Source organism: Miniopterus natalensis, chromosome 5, assembly GCF_054644295.1.
Source record: "Miniopterus natalensis isolate mMinNat1 chromosome 5, mMinNat1.hap1, whole genome shotgun sequence".
Taxonomy (NCBI): Eukaryota; Metazoa; Chordata; class Mammalia; order Chiroptera; family Miniopteridae; genus Miniopterus; species Miniopterus natalensis.
In genome coordinates this window covers 74,758,097-74,774,777 of record NC_142085.1, presented here as the reverse complement: position 1 = coordinate 74,774,777, position 16,681 = coordinate 74,758,097, and the positions used below count along the sequence as shown (strand labels likewise).

General features: G+C 53.4%; 1 protein-coding gene across 1 annotated transcript; it reads left to right on the top strand.

The window, feature by feature from the left end:
* Positions 1–4,560: 4,560 nt before the first annotated feature.
* Positions 4,561–5,475, top strand: OLIG3 (oligodendrocyte transcription factor 3). The gene has a single exon (XM_016204865.2). The coding sequence runs from the start codon at positions 4,638–4,640 to the stop codon at positions 5,454–5,456; it is 819 nt and encodes a 272-aa protein (XP_016060351.2). The 5' UTR covers positions 4,561–4,637; the 3' UTR covers positions 5,457–5,475.
* The last annotated feature ends 11,206 nt before the right edge of the window (positions 5,476–16,681 follow it).

Here is a 16,681-nt window from a genome sequence, read left to right as displayed (position 1 = left end):
TCAAGATATTATGTCAAATATGGGGCAACTCAAAAAAACAAAACACTTTGGTCAGGGGGACCGACCCCCCCCCTGGGGCGTTTCTAGCACCTAGGTAATGGTGGGGATTTCAAGGCTGGCCTCTGCGACTGGGGGCCTGGGGGTCAGTCCCCAGCTACGCCTCCATCAGCTGGGACGCGCAGCTGTGGGAGAAAATCATTCCTGCCTCGCTGTGATTTATTTTGACATTTAATTGTTTAAAATTTGTCTTTTTTTTTTTTGGTAAAGGCTTCTCTGATCAACCCAACAGCCTTGACTGACCCAGCCCCCACTGCTACTGTTGAGAAGCGATTGTTTTACTCAAATAAAGACAGAAAACTACTTTTTGAGAAGTTCCTTCGTGGTCAACTAGTTTCTAGACTATTTCTCCGGTTGCACAGGACGGCACATCTTTAGAGCTATCGGGGGTTTCCTTTTATCTTTTTGGTTTTGAAAGGGGGAGTGGGTTAAAAGGTGAAGCCCCAGGGCAGCCTCCCGCCGTTCCGTCTCGGCCAAAGTTGCCGCCGGTCAAGTTTGAGGCTGGACGATCGGCAGGAGCCCCTGGACCTTGCTGATTGCCCGGCTCCTCGCAGTAGCCGCCCCGCGGGTCAGCCCGCGCGACATTTGCCGCTGGACTCTTAGGAGGGTGTTTGGGGGGGGAGGGTGCTCCTGAGCCCAAATCGCCTCGGCCTCAGGCAGAGGCGGCAGCTGCTGGAGAGCAGCTCGGTGGCTGGAGCTGCGGAGCGGTGGGCGCCGGGCACCGAGCGGCACGCAGCGGGCACCGGGTAAGAGACGGACCCTGGTGGCGGGGGGTGGAGGGAATGTCGGAAGAGCTGAGAAGCCTCCGGAGCGCGCGGTCCCCGGGAGTCTCCGAGCCGAGGCTGTGCGCCCTGGGCGCGTGGGGAAGGCCGGGCTGCTCTTCCGACCAGGTCCGCGCGCCTACCCGCTGCTTCCAAGTGCTGTACAAAGGCTGAGAAACTCTCAGGCTCTTCCCAGAGCCAAGACTGCCGGGCGGGAAGCAGCCCGCACGCCTCGGGACGCACCTGTTGCCGGGGACGACCCAGCCCCCGCGCCGCGCCTGCCCCTCTGCGAGGACTCGGGGTGTGGCCGGGGGAGCGCGGCCCCGCGCCGCCGCTGGGTGGCTCGCTGCGGCTCCCAGCCTGTCTGAGGCTCAGAATGGGCCCCGGGCCAGGGCCAAGGTCAAGGCGCATCTCCGGCTAGGGCCCCTCTGGGCTGCTTCAGCAGCTTCTGCCCAGGGCCGGCTCCCTTCCTCTCCGCACCCTGCGCGCTCCCGGGTGCGCGACGGCAGCGGCGCCCTCGGGAAACCCGGCCGCTCGCGCTCCCGCTCCGCGCCTGCCCTCCTCGGTTCCGGCTCGTCCCGGGAGGCAAGCTTGGGGCGGCGCGGGAGCTGCCTGCCGGTTGCCTTCGCCCTCGGGGCCTTGGCGAGTGTCAACCCATTTTACCGCGAGCAAAGCTATGGCTCCTTTATTCACTCCCCCTCTTCTCGTTGCCAATCTCTCCAAGAGACAGAGCAGGACGAACAAGACTCCTGGGAGAGTCCGGGGCTCCCGGAGCCCTGGCTGAGGCGCTGGGCCCTGGGCCAACTGCACTGTCACAGCGGCCCTTCGGGAGAGCAGAGGGCGACCAGAAGGGGGGGGGCGCACGGTGTCCCGGGCGGCGACAGACGGCCCTGGGCCGGACAGGGCAGCTCTGCCACTTCAAGCATCGCCGGGTCACTGGAGCTAAACACCCTTTGGGGGTGGAGCGGGTCTGGTCGGTGCGGGCGCAGGCCGGCCCCCTTCCCCCCCAGCGCAGCCCCCTGGGAGCTGGTCCGGGTCAGCCTGCGCCCCTCTCTGGGTGGAAAGGCGGTGCCGAGGAAGACAGCCTGGAACCCCGGCTCCGGCCCTTCCAGTCCTGCAAGTGAGTTGTTCACTTGAACTTCGAGGACGGCTTCCAGCCCCCCGCCCCCGCCCCGTCTTTCCCCCTGCAACCTTCTCGCTCGATTGCTTTGGGGAGATTTTACACCTTTTTTCATATTGCCCACTGAGAAAATTGGGGTTTGTAATAAGGTAGAAGACCTTTCATGAGCGTGATTTTTCCACTTTCTCGCTTGCCACCCTACCTCCAAACAGGCTTTAGTTCTTCCCGAAATCTAAACTGGGGAGCAGCACTATCGGCTAGGGCTTGGGAAAGGCGCATCGACGCCAGGGATCAGGGGGGAAGCTCCGCCGGACTGTGGGCCGGCCCAGCGCGCGGTGGACAGCGGAGCGGTCCCTGCCCCCTACCCCACCCCCACCCCCACCCCCACTTGATCTGCAGGCCCGACTCCGAAGGCCGTGGTCTGAACCGCGCCTCTCCCCGCAGCTCCCGTGGGACACCCATTCGGTGTCCTAATGCGTGCAGCTCTTCTGAAACCCTTTTCACATAAGGGGGGGGGGGGAGGACTTGAGTGCCTCTGAGCTAACATGGGCGAGTCTAGTGAGTCCAAAAACATTCCTTTGGCTTGGATATTAGGGGTGCGTTTGGACATCAATCTTTCCACAATCAGTCGAATTTCTCGGCTTCTCTGGTTTAAGAGACTTTTCTTCCGTGGAGGTGGCGGCTGTTGGCCGAGAAGAGGCTCGTGTCCAAACTTCAAGGGCACTGAAGTCCAGACCTTGACGATGGACTTTTGGCCATTTTCTTTTTTTACAGAGAAGCAAAGTTTGGTGTAGAAAAAGCATCCGTTCCAATATTGCGTCTCCCCATCCAAATGGCACTGCCACGCTGCTTTCGCAGGGTGACCGCCGCCCACAGGACACAGACTCGCAGCGCGCGCGGACTCCGGACCGGGCATCCCTCCCTCCCCTGTTGACTGTTCCATTCGCGTCCCTGGAAAGTGAGGGCTCCCCCTCCTCGCGAGTCCCGGAGACTCACAGTGTCTCTGCCGCGCAGACTGAGGCCCTAACTACCCCAGGTTCCCGGATTGTTTTGGTTTCGCACTTTGCACCCAGACACTCAGCACAGCCTAGAGTGTGTCTCCGGTTCCTCCGAGCCCGGGGCGTGGCGGTGCCCAGGTTCCCGTAGAGGCGGCGCCCGGCACCCGCACGGACAGCTCCCAACTCCAGGCCGGTGGCATATCCCAGAAAAACCGCGCGCTGGCCGGCAGAGCCTTCGTGGGCGCACAGGGGCTCTCCCAGACCCTTTCGCTGCCGAACCGCGCGCGCGCGCACACGCACACACACACACACACACACACGAACGCACGCACACACGCACACACACACGCACACACACACACACACACGCGCGCACACACACACACACACACACACACACACACACACGAACGCACGCACACACGCACGCACTCACACCAATGTAGTTTATTACCCAACCCAGAGCTCCTGCGTTCGCTGGCCCGCCTCGCGCTCCGCACAGCGCGCAGAGGCCGCCCGGCTGGGCCGCGCCGGGGACTAGCCCACCTCGGTCGGAGTCGCCAGGGTCCAGCGGCTGCGGGACACCCTCTCCCGAGTTCCCTGGAAGCTTCCCAATCCCTAACTCCCCCCGCCCCGCTCCTTTTCCTCCCTTCCCCTTCTTAAATTGCTCTTCTTGTAACACTAGGAATTTTCTTTTTCTCACGGTTCCAAGTCTAAGAAGGTACAGAATTGGGCATAGCTGAAATTCTTTCGGGAATCAATTTTTTTAAAAACGAAAGAAAAGACACAGAAAGCAAGAGACCCATCCCCAGAGCAACGCCAGGGGCAAACCCATCGCCAGATAGGAATCGCCTGTGGAAACCTCACCAGAAGGCCCAGCAGGCAGAATGAACACTGTTTAGGAAAGAGAGCTAACTAAGAAAACAACCAAGAGATGCACGTTGGCTGCAATCTCGTCTCGCCCCCCGCCCCCCCATCCGCATCTGCCCCCGAAACCGTTCCATTCGGACCTTTTTGACCACATTTGTCCAAAACTGAGGGTCGGTATGAAAGGAACGGGAAAGAATGTTTCAGTTCGCGTCTCCAGACCCCGAGGAACTCCGCCAGGCCTCTGCCCGTCCTCGCCTTCCTCGGGTTTCCTAGGTGTGACTTGGTGAGGGCCATCAGCAGAGGGCTGGGGGTGGAGGCGAGTCTTTAAAAAAAAAAAAAAAAGTCAGGAAGGCGCGAGCAGGAGCGGTGAGTGTGTCAATCAGAGGGTTTTGTGCCGGGGGCTCCCAGCGGTGCGCGCAGAGGTGCCCCGGGCGGCCCCATGAATATGAATAGGGATCCTCGCGGACCCGGGCGGCGAGGCGCACCGCCCCGGAGGATGGCGCGTCATCCTACCCAGCCCAGGACAGATAGGAGGGTTTCTTTTGTCTCTTTTCTCCGCAGCAACTCTATAAAAGCCCCTCTTTTTCCGCGAGAGGTTAGTTCAAGCACGCACACCAACTAGCTGCCCAGGAAACCGCCTGACCAGAGAGAGGGGAGTGGGGAGGGAGAAAGGCGGGGAAAGACAGCGCGTCAGCTTTTCTTCTCACGTCTTGTGGCTGAGAAGCGAGGTGCTGGGCTGCGCAGATTTTTTTTTTTTTTCAGAAATTCAAGATTTTCTTTAATTTCCCGCCTAAAGCCTCTCCACGGTAGGGACGCATCCCCTGTCATAAAATGAATTCTGATTCGAGCTCTGTCTCCAGCAGAGCTTCATCTCCGGACATGGATGAGATGTATCTGAGGGACCACCACCACCGACACCACCACCACCAGGAGAGCCGTCTGAACTCGGTCTCTTCCACGCAGGGCGACATGGTGCAGAAGATGCCCGGGGAAAGCCTCTCGCGGGCCGGCTCCAAGGCCGCGGGGGAGAGCAGCAAGTACAAAATCAAGAAGCAGCTGTCGGAGCAGGATCTACAGCAGTTGCGGCTCAAGATCAACGGGCGAGAGCGCAAGCGGATGCACGACCTGAACCTCGCCATGGACGGGCTGCGCGAGGTCATGCCCTATGCGCACGGGCCCTCGGTGCGAAAGCTCTCCAAGATCGCCACTCTGCTGCTGGCCAGAAACTACATCCTCATGCTCACCAGCTCCCTGGAGGAGATGAAGAGGTTGGTGGGAGAGATCTACGGGGGCCACCACTCGGCCTTCCACTGCGGGACGGTGGGCCACTCGGCCGGCCACCCCGCGCACGCCGCCAACGCCGTGCACCCGGTGCACCCCATCCTGGGCGGCGCGCTGTCGTCGGGCAATGCCTCGTCGCCGCTGTCGGCCGCCTCGCTGCCAGCCATCGGCACCATTCGGCCTCCCCACTCGCTGCTCAAGGCACCCTCCACGCCGCCCGCGCTGCAGCTGGGCAGCGGCTTCCAGCACTGGGCCGGGCTGCCCTGCCCCTGCACCATCTGCCAGATGCCGCCGCCGCCGCACCTGTCCGCTCTCTCCACAGCCGGCATGGCGCGGCTGTCCGCCGAGTCCAAGGACCTGCTCAAGTGAGCGCCGCGCCGGCCCGGCTGCGGAGCGCGGGGGAGAGCGGCGGGAGGGGCCGCGGTGCGGGGCCGGGGCGCAGGGGGCGGCGGGGCGCGCCGTCGGGAGGGCGGGCGCTGGGCCCCGCCGCCTCCCGCGCGGGCTGGGAGCTCTCAGCCCCCACTTGACCCCCAGGGGGAAAGGACCGAAACCAAACTGCAATTTCGAGGTGGTAGCGAGAGGGGACTCGACCCAGACGTCGTGTGTTCCGAATGCATGCTTCTTCCCCCCGCCGCGCGCCAGGCTTGCTCACTGCCATTCGCTCCTGTCAAAACTGCATTTGTTGTATGACTTGGGAATCGGTGTAGTTACAGACTTGCGAAGGGACTTTGGAGTTGGCATTCCCTGGCCCCGTGTGCTCACTTTGGAAAAGACAACCATCCCTTTTGTGCAAAAACAGATGTAAATATTTCCTTCAGATGGGTGCAATTCTGATCGTCACTATCCTCTCCACAGTTGTTTTGTTTTCTAGAGACAATGGAGAGACAGAGAGAAAGAGAAAGACCCCAGTTTTGAATCTCACCTCCGGGCCAGGGCATGACATCTCTTATGTGGGTTTTCCTTACCACGCAGTGTAGGTCAAAACAATGCATGCACGCTTCTAAATGAATCTTGTCTAACCATGTTGTGCAGGCCGTGATGCCATTTTCCTTGTAACAAGGATTTTTTAGTGAATTCTCCCAAGTACTCTGTATATCTGTCTGTGGTTGTATGAAATGAAGACGGGGGCAGAGTGCAAAGACCCAAACTCACACACATGCGCTTCTCCCACCCTCGACCCCTTCCAGCTCCATTCCCAACCTTCCTCGGCTGTTCTGGGGGTGACTGCCAGAGCCTGGGCTCCTTCCACTAGCTTGTCCCACTCCCCCCTTGCTCAGTTATTCTGCATGCGGGGTCGGCTCTCTCTATCATCAGCTCTGAAAACTTATCGTGGTTTGGGGAGGGGTGCCATTTTTACTTTCCTGAACATTTGCTTGAAATATTTTATTAGGGCTTCAAAGACAATACCTGTCTTTATTTTTTATATATTCTTGATAACTATGATATATTTATTAATAACCAGTGTTTCTGGATGAGATTTCAAATAAAAAAGAACCTTTAAATCCTGGCTTTGCCTTGCCTAAAATTTTTGAAGATGGGGTAATGGGTAGGGAATGTGTGGACCCAGTGAGGTGTATCTGGGCCCCGGGTAAGAGATTTGATGGGTGGGCAGATGTGAAGAGTTTTTCTCTGGTCATTTACAGGGAAAGAGGTCAGATAAATTGGTGTTAATTATTACAACTAAATGTCCTTCGAATGGGGCATTGTCAGTGTTGGTAGTCTTGTGATATTTGAGCTCCTTGTTTCTCTGCAATCATCAGGCCCTCATAAACTCAGCAATTGAGATTTTTAAAAAAGTAATCTGGAAACCCAAAATGACAGGAAGTTAGAGGCGGAGTAGTGACTGTGGTGGCTCTGTTGGCAACAGAGGAGAATGAAGCAGTAAGTTAACTTCTTTTCACGTTAAATTGACCATGCAGCCTTTAAAAAACACAGGTTAAAATTCAGTATATGTTTTAAAAGTCAACAAAGAGTGGTCCTAGAAAATAACCAAATACCCGGCCCCCTGCCTGCTCCCTGGGCAGCAGCCCCTCTGAGAAAAAGGAAGGCTGCTCTGCTTTGTAAGGTGAGCAGGGTGAGGCCAGTGGCCGCCCAAATCTTGCAGATTTATAGGGGTAATTCTCCCTTCTTTCCTCCCTTAGAAGATGGCAGCTCTTTAGTTGAATACGAACTATTTGCAAGAATTATGGGGTGAGGAGTGGGAAATGAAGAGAAAAGTCTACATTCATGATGACTGAAACAGGGGTCATTTAAATCAATTACTTCACTCTTTTCATCCCTCCATCCCGTAACAGTTCCAAATAGTGTATATAAGCAAAAGTAATCTAGCAAGAAGGTTTTGTTTGTTTACAGAGGACAAGAAATGAAGTTCCAGTGATGATAACCCCAACAGCACATGCCTCTATTTCCCACTAAGAAAAATAAAAAATCTGCTTGAAATATGCCACTGAAAACTTGCCTCTGGGTTACATGTAACACCGTCTCCTTGGTGCCAAGGCCTAAGCTCCTCTTCAAGAGGGGCAGGCCTGAGGTGGCCTCCCCAGGGCCATAGAGCCGTCTCTCTCCAGAACCCAACATGACAGCACATCGAAGAAGCACCTGCCTTTTCCTTCCCAGGTCCCCCACTGCCTGTCTAGTGCTGCCCTCCCTGGGAGGGCATCTCTGTGGGTCCTGGTTCTATTTAATTCAATTCTTCTCCATATCTTTTTACCCCCAGGCCTCCCACTGCCAGGGAGAAAGACCAAAGTGAAGGTCTGCAGTGGAGGGTGCTTATTTCCTCTGGTTTTTGGCAGACAAATGGGGGAATAATCATTTGTTTCCCAAAGGTGATTCATTTATCTGGGCGAGCAAAGAGCTTTTGAGGATTTATTTGAAACCAACACAAGGCAGCCCTCCAGCCTTTCCCTGTGAGTTTATTATTTAGTGAGGACAGAGAAGTTTCATCAATCAGGTAAACGACTTTCCCCTAAGCCACTTGCTTCTTTGAGTCCTGTTTCCAAAGACCTGGTCTTGGGAATAGACTGGAGGCCTGACCACTGGCTTGGTAGTGGGTTTTACCCCATCGCTAGAGCTGGAGCTTAAATTGGGAGCTGGAAGGAGTAAGGCCACATTCCTTACCCCAGGGCAATGCTGACTTTGGGGTTGTGCTGCTGGGAAAAGAATCCTTTAAGTTATCTCCAGTGGTCCATTTAAAGAGCTGTGAGTTCTGCAGAGTGTCAGAGTGTTAAAAAGAACCTCAAGACCAGGGCACTCTGGATGCTCAGAAGTGGGAGATGAGGCCCTGTTCTCCAACTCTGAGGAGGTCTCCTAAAGGGGCTGAGCTCTTTTCTGGGTCACAAAACTCCTATTTTTCTAGAGGCTGGAAGGAAAGATTAGAACAGAGCAGGGACTCAAGGAGGGCCATTTGGAAGCCAGGTCTTCCGGAGTTTCTTGATTTATTGGGTAGACACAGTCACCGCTGGCCTTCCCAGGTAGGGCCCCCTGCCTTGGGAGCTGGTAAGCTGGGGGTGTGACTTTGCCGGCGACTATTACTTGCTTTTCCCCTTAAATTCTCAAATGACTGATGATGCCAGACACAAGATCACATGGCCACGAAACAAGAAAGTGAGAATGGTATTTGGGCGGATGTGTGTGTGGTGAATTTGTCACTTTCTGAAGTTTAAAAGTTTTTAATTCCATCTAGAAACAGGGCAACGATGCCTTCATTCCAAAACAAACGTTGCTTGATAGTTGAAAGGGCAGCGAAAGCCTCTTGGGCGGCGCTGTCTCCAGAAGCCTACCTTGAAACCTCTGTGGCGTTTAAGCCGGTGACCCAACTTTAAGAGGGGGGAGAATGGCACACTTAGGGAAGGCAGGCCGCTAGACCTTCCTCTTAGCGACTCCCCCCCCCCCCCGGGTTGTGGGGCTTTAGGTTCAAAGCCTGAAAAAGGGTGGCCCGAGCAGCCCGCGCCACGGAAAACACGCTTAGCAAGAGCCCCTTCCCTCAGGGAGGGCGGTGGGTCCCCCGCGCCTCTCTCCGCAAACAGGATCTAACTGCGCCTTCTAGGCCCCTTCTGCAGACTTCAGGCCCCTCTCTCCCCCTTCCACCGCCCGAGTTTAGGGCGCGCTCCCGGCCCTCGCGGCCTCCCCGCCGCTCGCCCCGCCCCTGCTCTGCGGCCCTTTGGGGTCCGGGACAGGCCCCCCCGGCTGAAGGCGCCCTGCAGGGGCCCCGCCTCAGCCCTCGGAGGCCCTTCTGGAGCTGACGCGGCCGGAAAGGTCGGCTCCCCGGCCCCTCTCCCCGGCCGCCCGAGCGGGGGAAGCGGGTGGGCGCCGAGAGGGGCCCCGGGGATCCAGCCTCTCGGGTTAGAGCGGCCCCCCGGGACCCCGCTTCGCGGGTGCGGGAAGCGCAGCCAGAGGAGGAGCCCGGCGGCAGAGCGCCCGCAGAGACTTTGGAAAGCACTGGGCCGGGGGAGGAGCCCCGCGCCGGGCGCACCCGCGTCTTCCCCGCCTTTCCGAAAACTTGCGGGGAAGTGCGCGCCCTCCCTCCCCACCTGCCAGGGCTCTGAGCCTCTTGTGAACCTAGTTCCCTTCTGAGCAGCGGGGAAGAGGCGAACCCCCAGGCCCTGGTCTGCGGAGAATTGATTTTTAGTTTTTAACCGTTTTCAGCGACCCCGTCCTTGGGACGCTGCGGTCGCGGGGCTGCGAGGGGGCCGGAGCGGCGGGGTGCGGATCCACCGGGCGGAGAGCACCAGGCCCGTGGGCGTCCGCGCTCGCCAGGGTCCCCAGAGCCCTTGGACTGGGTCCCTCCCGGGGCCCGGTTTCGCTGGGTGCGTGGCCTCCCTCCGTTTTCCTGGCCCCGCGGGGGGAGCGGGGAGCCGGCGCGGGTCAGCGTCCCACGCGGCGGGAACCGCCCCGCACCAGCCTCGGCCTCCGGGGCCTCACAGAGAGGGGCGGCGCCGAGGCTCCAGCTCCGCGCGGAACTGGGGTCCCGGGGTTGGGGCTGCGCCCCCTGCGCCTCGTCGGTCTCCGCGCCCGACCCCGGGCCCCGACTCCTGGCTGTGGGCTCTGCAGGCGACGGGAGGAAGGTGCCGGAGACTCATCCCCGCGCTAGGCCCGGACCAGGCTGCGTAAACTCTTGTAGAGACTCAAATGAGCTCAGCATTTATGGAAACTGGGAGGAAGAAAACGGCAACAGTAACAACCGACAAATCCAAACCCGACCCGAGCGGTGCGGGCGCGCTCTTCGCTCTCTGTGCCCTGCGCCCCCGAGCCCAGCCGGGTGCTGGCACTTTGTAAACGTGGCCAAGGAGATCGGGTCGTCGTTGGCCCCGGTGGCCCATCTGCGCCGCCTCCCCCAGCCGCGGTGGCTCGTTGCGGACCCTCAAGGGGGACCCAACAGCCTGGCTCTCGGCGGGGCACCCGGGCCACGACCCCTGGCGCGGAGCCTCTGCTTCTGATCCAACCCCCGGCCCTGTCCCCAATTCTGTACCAAAGTGTGGGCTCTGTCCCGCAGCCTGCCCTCGGGCAAGAAAACTCCACACACCCCGAAGTGGCCCGCGGAGGCCGAGTCCTCAGGGGCGGAGAGGGGGGTGAGCAGACCCTGGCGCTCGGCGCTCAGGCCTGGGTTTCCCTGCGGCGCCCTGGGGCTCGGGTGCAAGCCGAGCAGTCAGGCATCTAGCGCCCGAGAAGGGCAGGGAGCGAGCAGCGCCGGAGGGTCTGCGAGGCAACTTGAGACAGCTGTCCCCGAAAGTTTTAGGGTTCTGACTCGATCAGGGCCCGTCTTTCCCTCGCGTTCACTGCGGGGCACCTGGGAGCGCGCAGGAGCCGTTGCGCTCTGATTCTGGGGACGCCGCCTCTCCAGAACCTCCCATCTCCCTGGGGCCCTGGAGGACTCCAGAAGCGGGGTTCTGAGACCCCCACCCCCACCCCTGCGCACTGCAGAGCTGCGGCGCCCAGCAGGAGCTTCAGCCCCTGGCGGCATCCCTCACTCCGGGCGGGGGAGCAGAGGTCGGGCGGGCACAGTCAACCGAGGCTCTCTTCCCCTCGCGGTTATTTGCCTCCCACCTACCCCGAAAAGCACGAGGAAATTCATCTCCACCCGTGAACCCAGCATCCCCAGCAACGTCAGCCTTCACTTTATTTCCTTTGGAGTTTCTCCTAATTAATCTTACTCCACTTCAGCAGTGAACACTTTCTGATGTGCCAGGCACCGTGAGGGGCACCGGGGAGACAGGAGCAAAACAGCCGGAGGAGTCATACATCAAGTGCGTAAAGTAAGCGCCCTGCGCGCAGGGCCCGCGGGTCTGGTGGGGAAGCACCGGCCCCGACACCCCGGGCGAAACCGCCGCCGCGCGCCCTGGCCCAGGGCCTTCAGGTGCTGGAGAGCTCACTGTCCCTTCGCCCTACCGCGAGCAGATGCCTTTGATTAATATGGAAATAAAAAGAAGTAATGGTGGCAGTGCTTCGTTTCACCGCAGTTGTTTAGAGATTTATACTCACTGAGATAAAGTTCGGTCTGGGGCATCTCCGTAATTCATGCCTCCATTAGTTATTACCAAATGAGCAAATCGTTTTTCTTTTAACTGGTTTTTAAAAGAAAAAAATAAAATAAAAGAAGGCGGGGGAAGTTGGGAGAAATCTTTTTTTAATGAGATTAGAGTCATTACCCCCCTCGTCTCCGTGGGTCCCTGAGCTACAGAAACTTGCCTCTGGACTCCCGAGTTCACCAGGCTGTGTTCTAAATATAAAACAATCCTGTAATTTCCTTCAAGAACAAAAGTTTTCAAAGAAATGACCTGCACGGTATCCCCCTCAATAAAGCAGAATTGACTTAATGGTCTGTTAATTACTCCATCCCTGCAGGGGGAGCGAGGCTTCCAAAGGATTGCTGCAAAAGCTCTGTTCCTCGAAGCTGTGGTCTGTCCCCAAATGTACAGCTGGGGCTGGGCCATTGAAAACCCAGACAAAACAAAATCCCTGATAAATAATCCTACCTAGAACACAAAGATTCAGCACACAATTGTGGACTCTTTGCTGGGTCCTCAGAGGAGACAGGAGGGAGCTCCTTTGGGGCTTCCATAATCTTTAAAGCTGGGAGCCAGGGGTTCCTCTACAAAAGTATGAAAACGGAGCTTGTTTGACATTTTTTTTGTCCCCTCTTCTCCTGTGTCGGATTTCTTTCTTGTCTATTTCATACTTCTTTTATCTGACCTTCTTTTGTACTAATTACAGTTTGTTTCATCATGTAACACAGTTTTGGTTTGGTTATCTTTCCTGCTTGTTTCTCTGTGAAGGATTTAAACCTAGAAGACAAATTTTGAGTGTCAGAGTTAAAAAGAACAAAGCAGGGGATCGAGATAGAGGAGAGAGGTTGGGGGTGTTATTCCCTGACTTCTCCACATCCGTAAGGTATCAACTGCACCATGGAATTGAATATATTTTTAAAGTAAAAAACTTTAAAAGCTCTGCGTAAGCCCAAGCAAAACTGAACAATCATTCAGTTAATTTGGCACCAAAGACGGTTAAGGAGAAAAATTCAGTTTTCCAAACAGTTCTTTAAGGAAGAACATAAACATGTTTTACGCTAATTTAGAAAGTACTGACTTCAATTTGCTGTACATCTGGCCTTTGTGGGTCCATTTAAATGAAACATTGCGGAAAGACAAAATGTGGCATCTATAGAGATGAGTATCATGAAAGTGGTCAAGACGTAGATATGATTTGTTTTTGAAAATTCGTTCTTTGTCTGAATCATGCAATAGCAACATGACTGGTTTGCCACATCCAACATTACTTAAGTAAATGACACTTAAGGGTCATGTGTTGATTGAAGCCAACCTTTGCCTTCCTGGCCCCGGTTGACTGGACCCTACATGGTACATGAGCTAATCGATATGAAGGCATGGACAGGAGGGAGGCTAGCTCCAAGGCAACTGGCATTAAATTGTGCCCATAATTGTGTTTCATAGAGAATGCTAACAAACATATATTTGTTTCTTTTGGGGAAGTGAAAAAAATCTAGTGAATCAGAAGGAGATCCATCATTTATATCTCAACTTGGCCCACAATCAACACTGAACTTTTGTTTTGATTTTCTGCACTGCTAGCTGTTCGTTCCAGTTATGTGAGAAATGGGATCTAGAGGCAGAGCGACAGTGTGGCCTGGGTAGCCCAAATAGTGTTGTTTCTTTCTATAAAACCCATATAAAAGCCATCTTTGCATGTTTACTCAATGATGTCCTCATGATCCTGACTTCCCCATAGTATATATAACTAACAGGCAAACGTGAAAAAAGAGAAACCGCTCCTCTTGCTAAATAGTCCATGGGGGAATACTAGAAGTAGAGGAGGCAATTTGTTGCCAATTTTTACTTGAATTATATTATAGATACATTAGACTCCAAGATTGAGTAAAGTACAGTTTTAGAAATTATACTGTCTGACCAGGCAATGTAGAGATGGGTTAATTTCTCTTTTTGTCCTTTGCACTCAGGTCTCAATGCCCCTCCCACAGGGTGTTTTAATTTGGAAGGGTTTTTTTTGTTTTTGGTTTTGGTTTTTTTTTACCCTTAGGTACTTGATTCTTTAGGAGTGTTGCTTTTCAGGCTCTTAACTGAGACGTTGGATCTCTTCGAGGCTAAAGTACATTGATTTCTGACTGGTAACTTTTCATCATTATTGATATTGTCAAGTTTTTAACAAAAAATTCTAAGGAACATTCACTATATTTTTCACAGTAAACACTAGATACCAATACAAGGAATTTACAAAGGAGCTATAGCTTGAAGGAAAATAGTAAGAGTAAAAACTTTTTGAAATATATTAAAAGTTGAGCAAACTAAATATTTTTTTGAAAATAACAGTTTTAAACCTCAATCAAATGCTAAGCTGACCTTGAAGTGGCTGATGCTGATAGTGTGGAAGAGTGCTAGAGAGGAGGGAGAAAGAGGTAAGTAGGAGAGTGTTACTTTTCTAAATTGTGGTTCCCATGTACTCTCACTACGTGGACCCTAAACCTCACCTAAGGAGGCAGTGAGTATTTTCTTAATACTTATTTACTTGATCATTATAAATTCTTTTCTTTTTCTGTGATTTACTCCTTGAAATTGTATTTGAAGGCTGTTTAAACTATAGACCATTATGGTATAAAAGTATGCTCTAGTGTTTGCTGAAACTAGAATTAGGTTCTTAAGGTGCAGGAGGAATCAAGAAAGGTGTGGTGTCACCACTCAGAAAACTTCTAGCCAGTGGAGGAAATAATCAAGTGAACAGCAAAGCAGGGTAGGGTTCATTGAATGAGCAGAAGGAACTGAAAGATGTTTTAGCTGGAGCGTAGAATTCCCTGTGTGTGAATGGCCTTAGCGTGGGGCAGAGCAAGATGTGGTGCTGGAGAGATAAGCAGGAGCCAGTTTCCAAGAGGCACTGTAATCCACTCACTCACCTTTTTGCAGTTATATTTACTAAGTCCCTACTACAAGAGTAAATAGATTGCACACATAGCACTTACCATGTGCCATGCACTCTTCCATGTGCTTTATATCAATTAACTCATTTCATCATTGCAACAACCCTATGAGTTAAATACTATTTTTATTCCAGTTTTGAGGGTGAGGAAACCAAGGCCTAGAGAGACTGGGTGACTTTTCCAAAGTCACACAGCTGTTAAGTGACAAGACTGGAATTCAAACTCAGATAGCTCATCTTCAGTATCTATGCCCTTGACCGCTGTAGTAAACTGCTTCTGGGCATTAAGTGATGAATAAGGCAGATAAGGCTCCCTGCTCTCATTCTAGGGAGGAAACAGAAAATAAGCAGGCAAACAACAAATAAATGACCAAGCTAGAGATGAGAGACATGAAGAAATCCAAAGAGCAGGACAGCTTGAGCTTGACTGGGGTCAACTTGGCTAGTCTACAGTGTCTAGTTATTTGGTCAAACACACTTCTAGATGTTGCTGTGAAGGTATTTTGTACATATGAATAATGCAGGTAATCAACTGACTTTAAGTAAATGAGATTATTCTCTACAGAGGGTGGGTCCCCTCCAATCAGTTGAGGGCTGTAAGAGCAAAACCCGAGGTTTCTCAGAGAAGGAATTTTGCATCAAGACTATAACAGAAATCCTGCCTGAGTTTCCAGTCTGCTGACCTGCCTTCTGGGTTTCAGACTTAGCACCCCCACAGACTTAGCAATGTCACATGAACCAATTCCTTAAAATTCTCCTCTCTCTCGGTCTCTTTCTCTCCCCCCCCCTCCCCCCCGAAAGATACTGGATGATTAATAAAGAAAGACTGAACCCTTTCCCTCACAAAGCTTCATTATAGAAAGAGAGAGACACGAAACAACTGATTACATAATTAAGAATTTAATTCCAAGAACAGAGACTGTTTTATATTTCCTTACACACTGGGGCAGGGCCCTGAACTGAACAGAGACACTGAGCAAACATTTGCTGACTGAGGGGATGATACTTGGAGCCAGGAGAACAAGATTCTGGTGCCAGGTCTACCCAAGCAGAGCTGTGTGACCAGAGTTTACATACTTAACTCTTCTGAGCCTATTTCCTTCTCTATGAAATGAGGGCATTGGAATAAATGTCCTTAAGGTTCTTTTCCAATTTTCTGTGATTCTTTGAGAGCAAGTGGAAAGCAATAAAGATAAAGATAAATAGAAAGCTACTGATGTATTGATGAGAGCAGCAAACTTTAAAAATATAGTCCTAGAAGCCAGTTTTTGTTACTCACGCAACACATGAGAGAGCACTAGTATCCCCCAAACCTCATCCTAACCTTCAGTTACTGTCACTTCCAGCAGTTTGCTGTTGTTTAGTTTCAGGTGTACAACATAGTATTCAATATTTGCAGGTATTGTGAAATTACCACCCTAGTAAGTCTAGTTAACATCCATCCCCTTACATAGTTACAAATTTTGTTTTGCTTGTGATGAGGACTTTTAAGATCTGCTCTCTTAGGAACTTTCAATATTATGAACTATAGTCACCATGCTGTACATTACATCCCCATGGCTTGTTTTATAACTAGACGTTTGCACCTCTTGACCCCTATACCCAAGGTGTTGGCAGGGCCATGCCCCTCCACTACCTTAGGGAAGAATCTTTCCTGGCCTCTTCCAGCTTCTGGTGGCTCAAGTGCTGGCTTGTGGCATCATAACTCCAATCTCTGCTGCTGTCTCCACATGATCTTCTCTCTGTGTATCTGTGTGTTTCTGTGCCCCAAATTTCCATCTCCTTATAAGGGTGCCAGTCATTGGATTGGGAGCCTATCGTAATCCAGTGCAACCTCCATCTTAACTGGATTGCATCTGCAAAGGCCCTGTTTGTAAGTAACATCACATTCGCAGGGGCCTGGCGGAGATGAATGCTGGAGGGAGCGTTGTTCTGCCCGGGATACCCCACCACCGTTTAGCCCCCTCTTACTCCGCTGACCATGCTATTTAGGAGCGAAGAGGGAAGAGGGGAGGGCCTAGGAGAAGATCATGACCGCCTGAGAGACAGAATGTTGCCTGTTCTGTTCTTGTCATTGGCCCTTCAATACTTCTGTTGGATCATTATACCTCCTCTTTTGTGAACCGATTACATATGCCCTGTTTGGTCCAAAT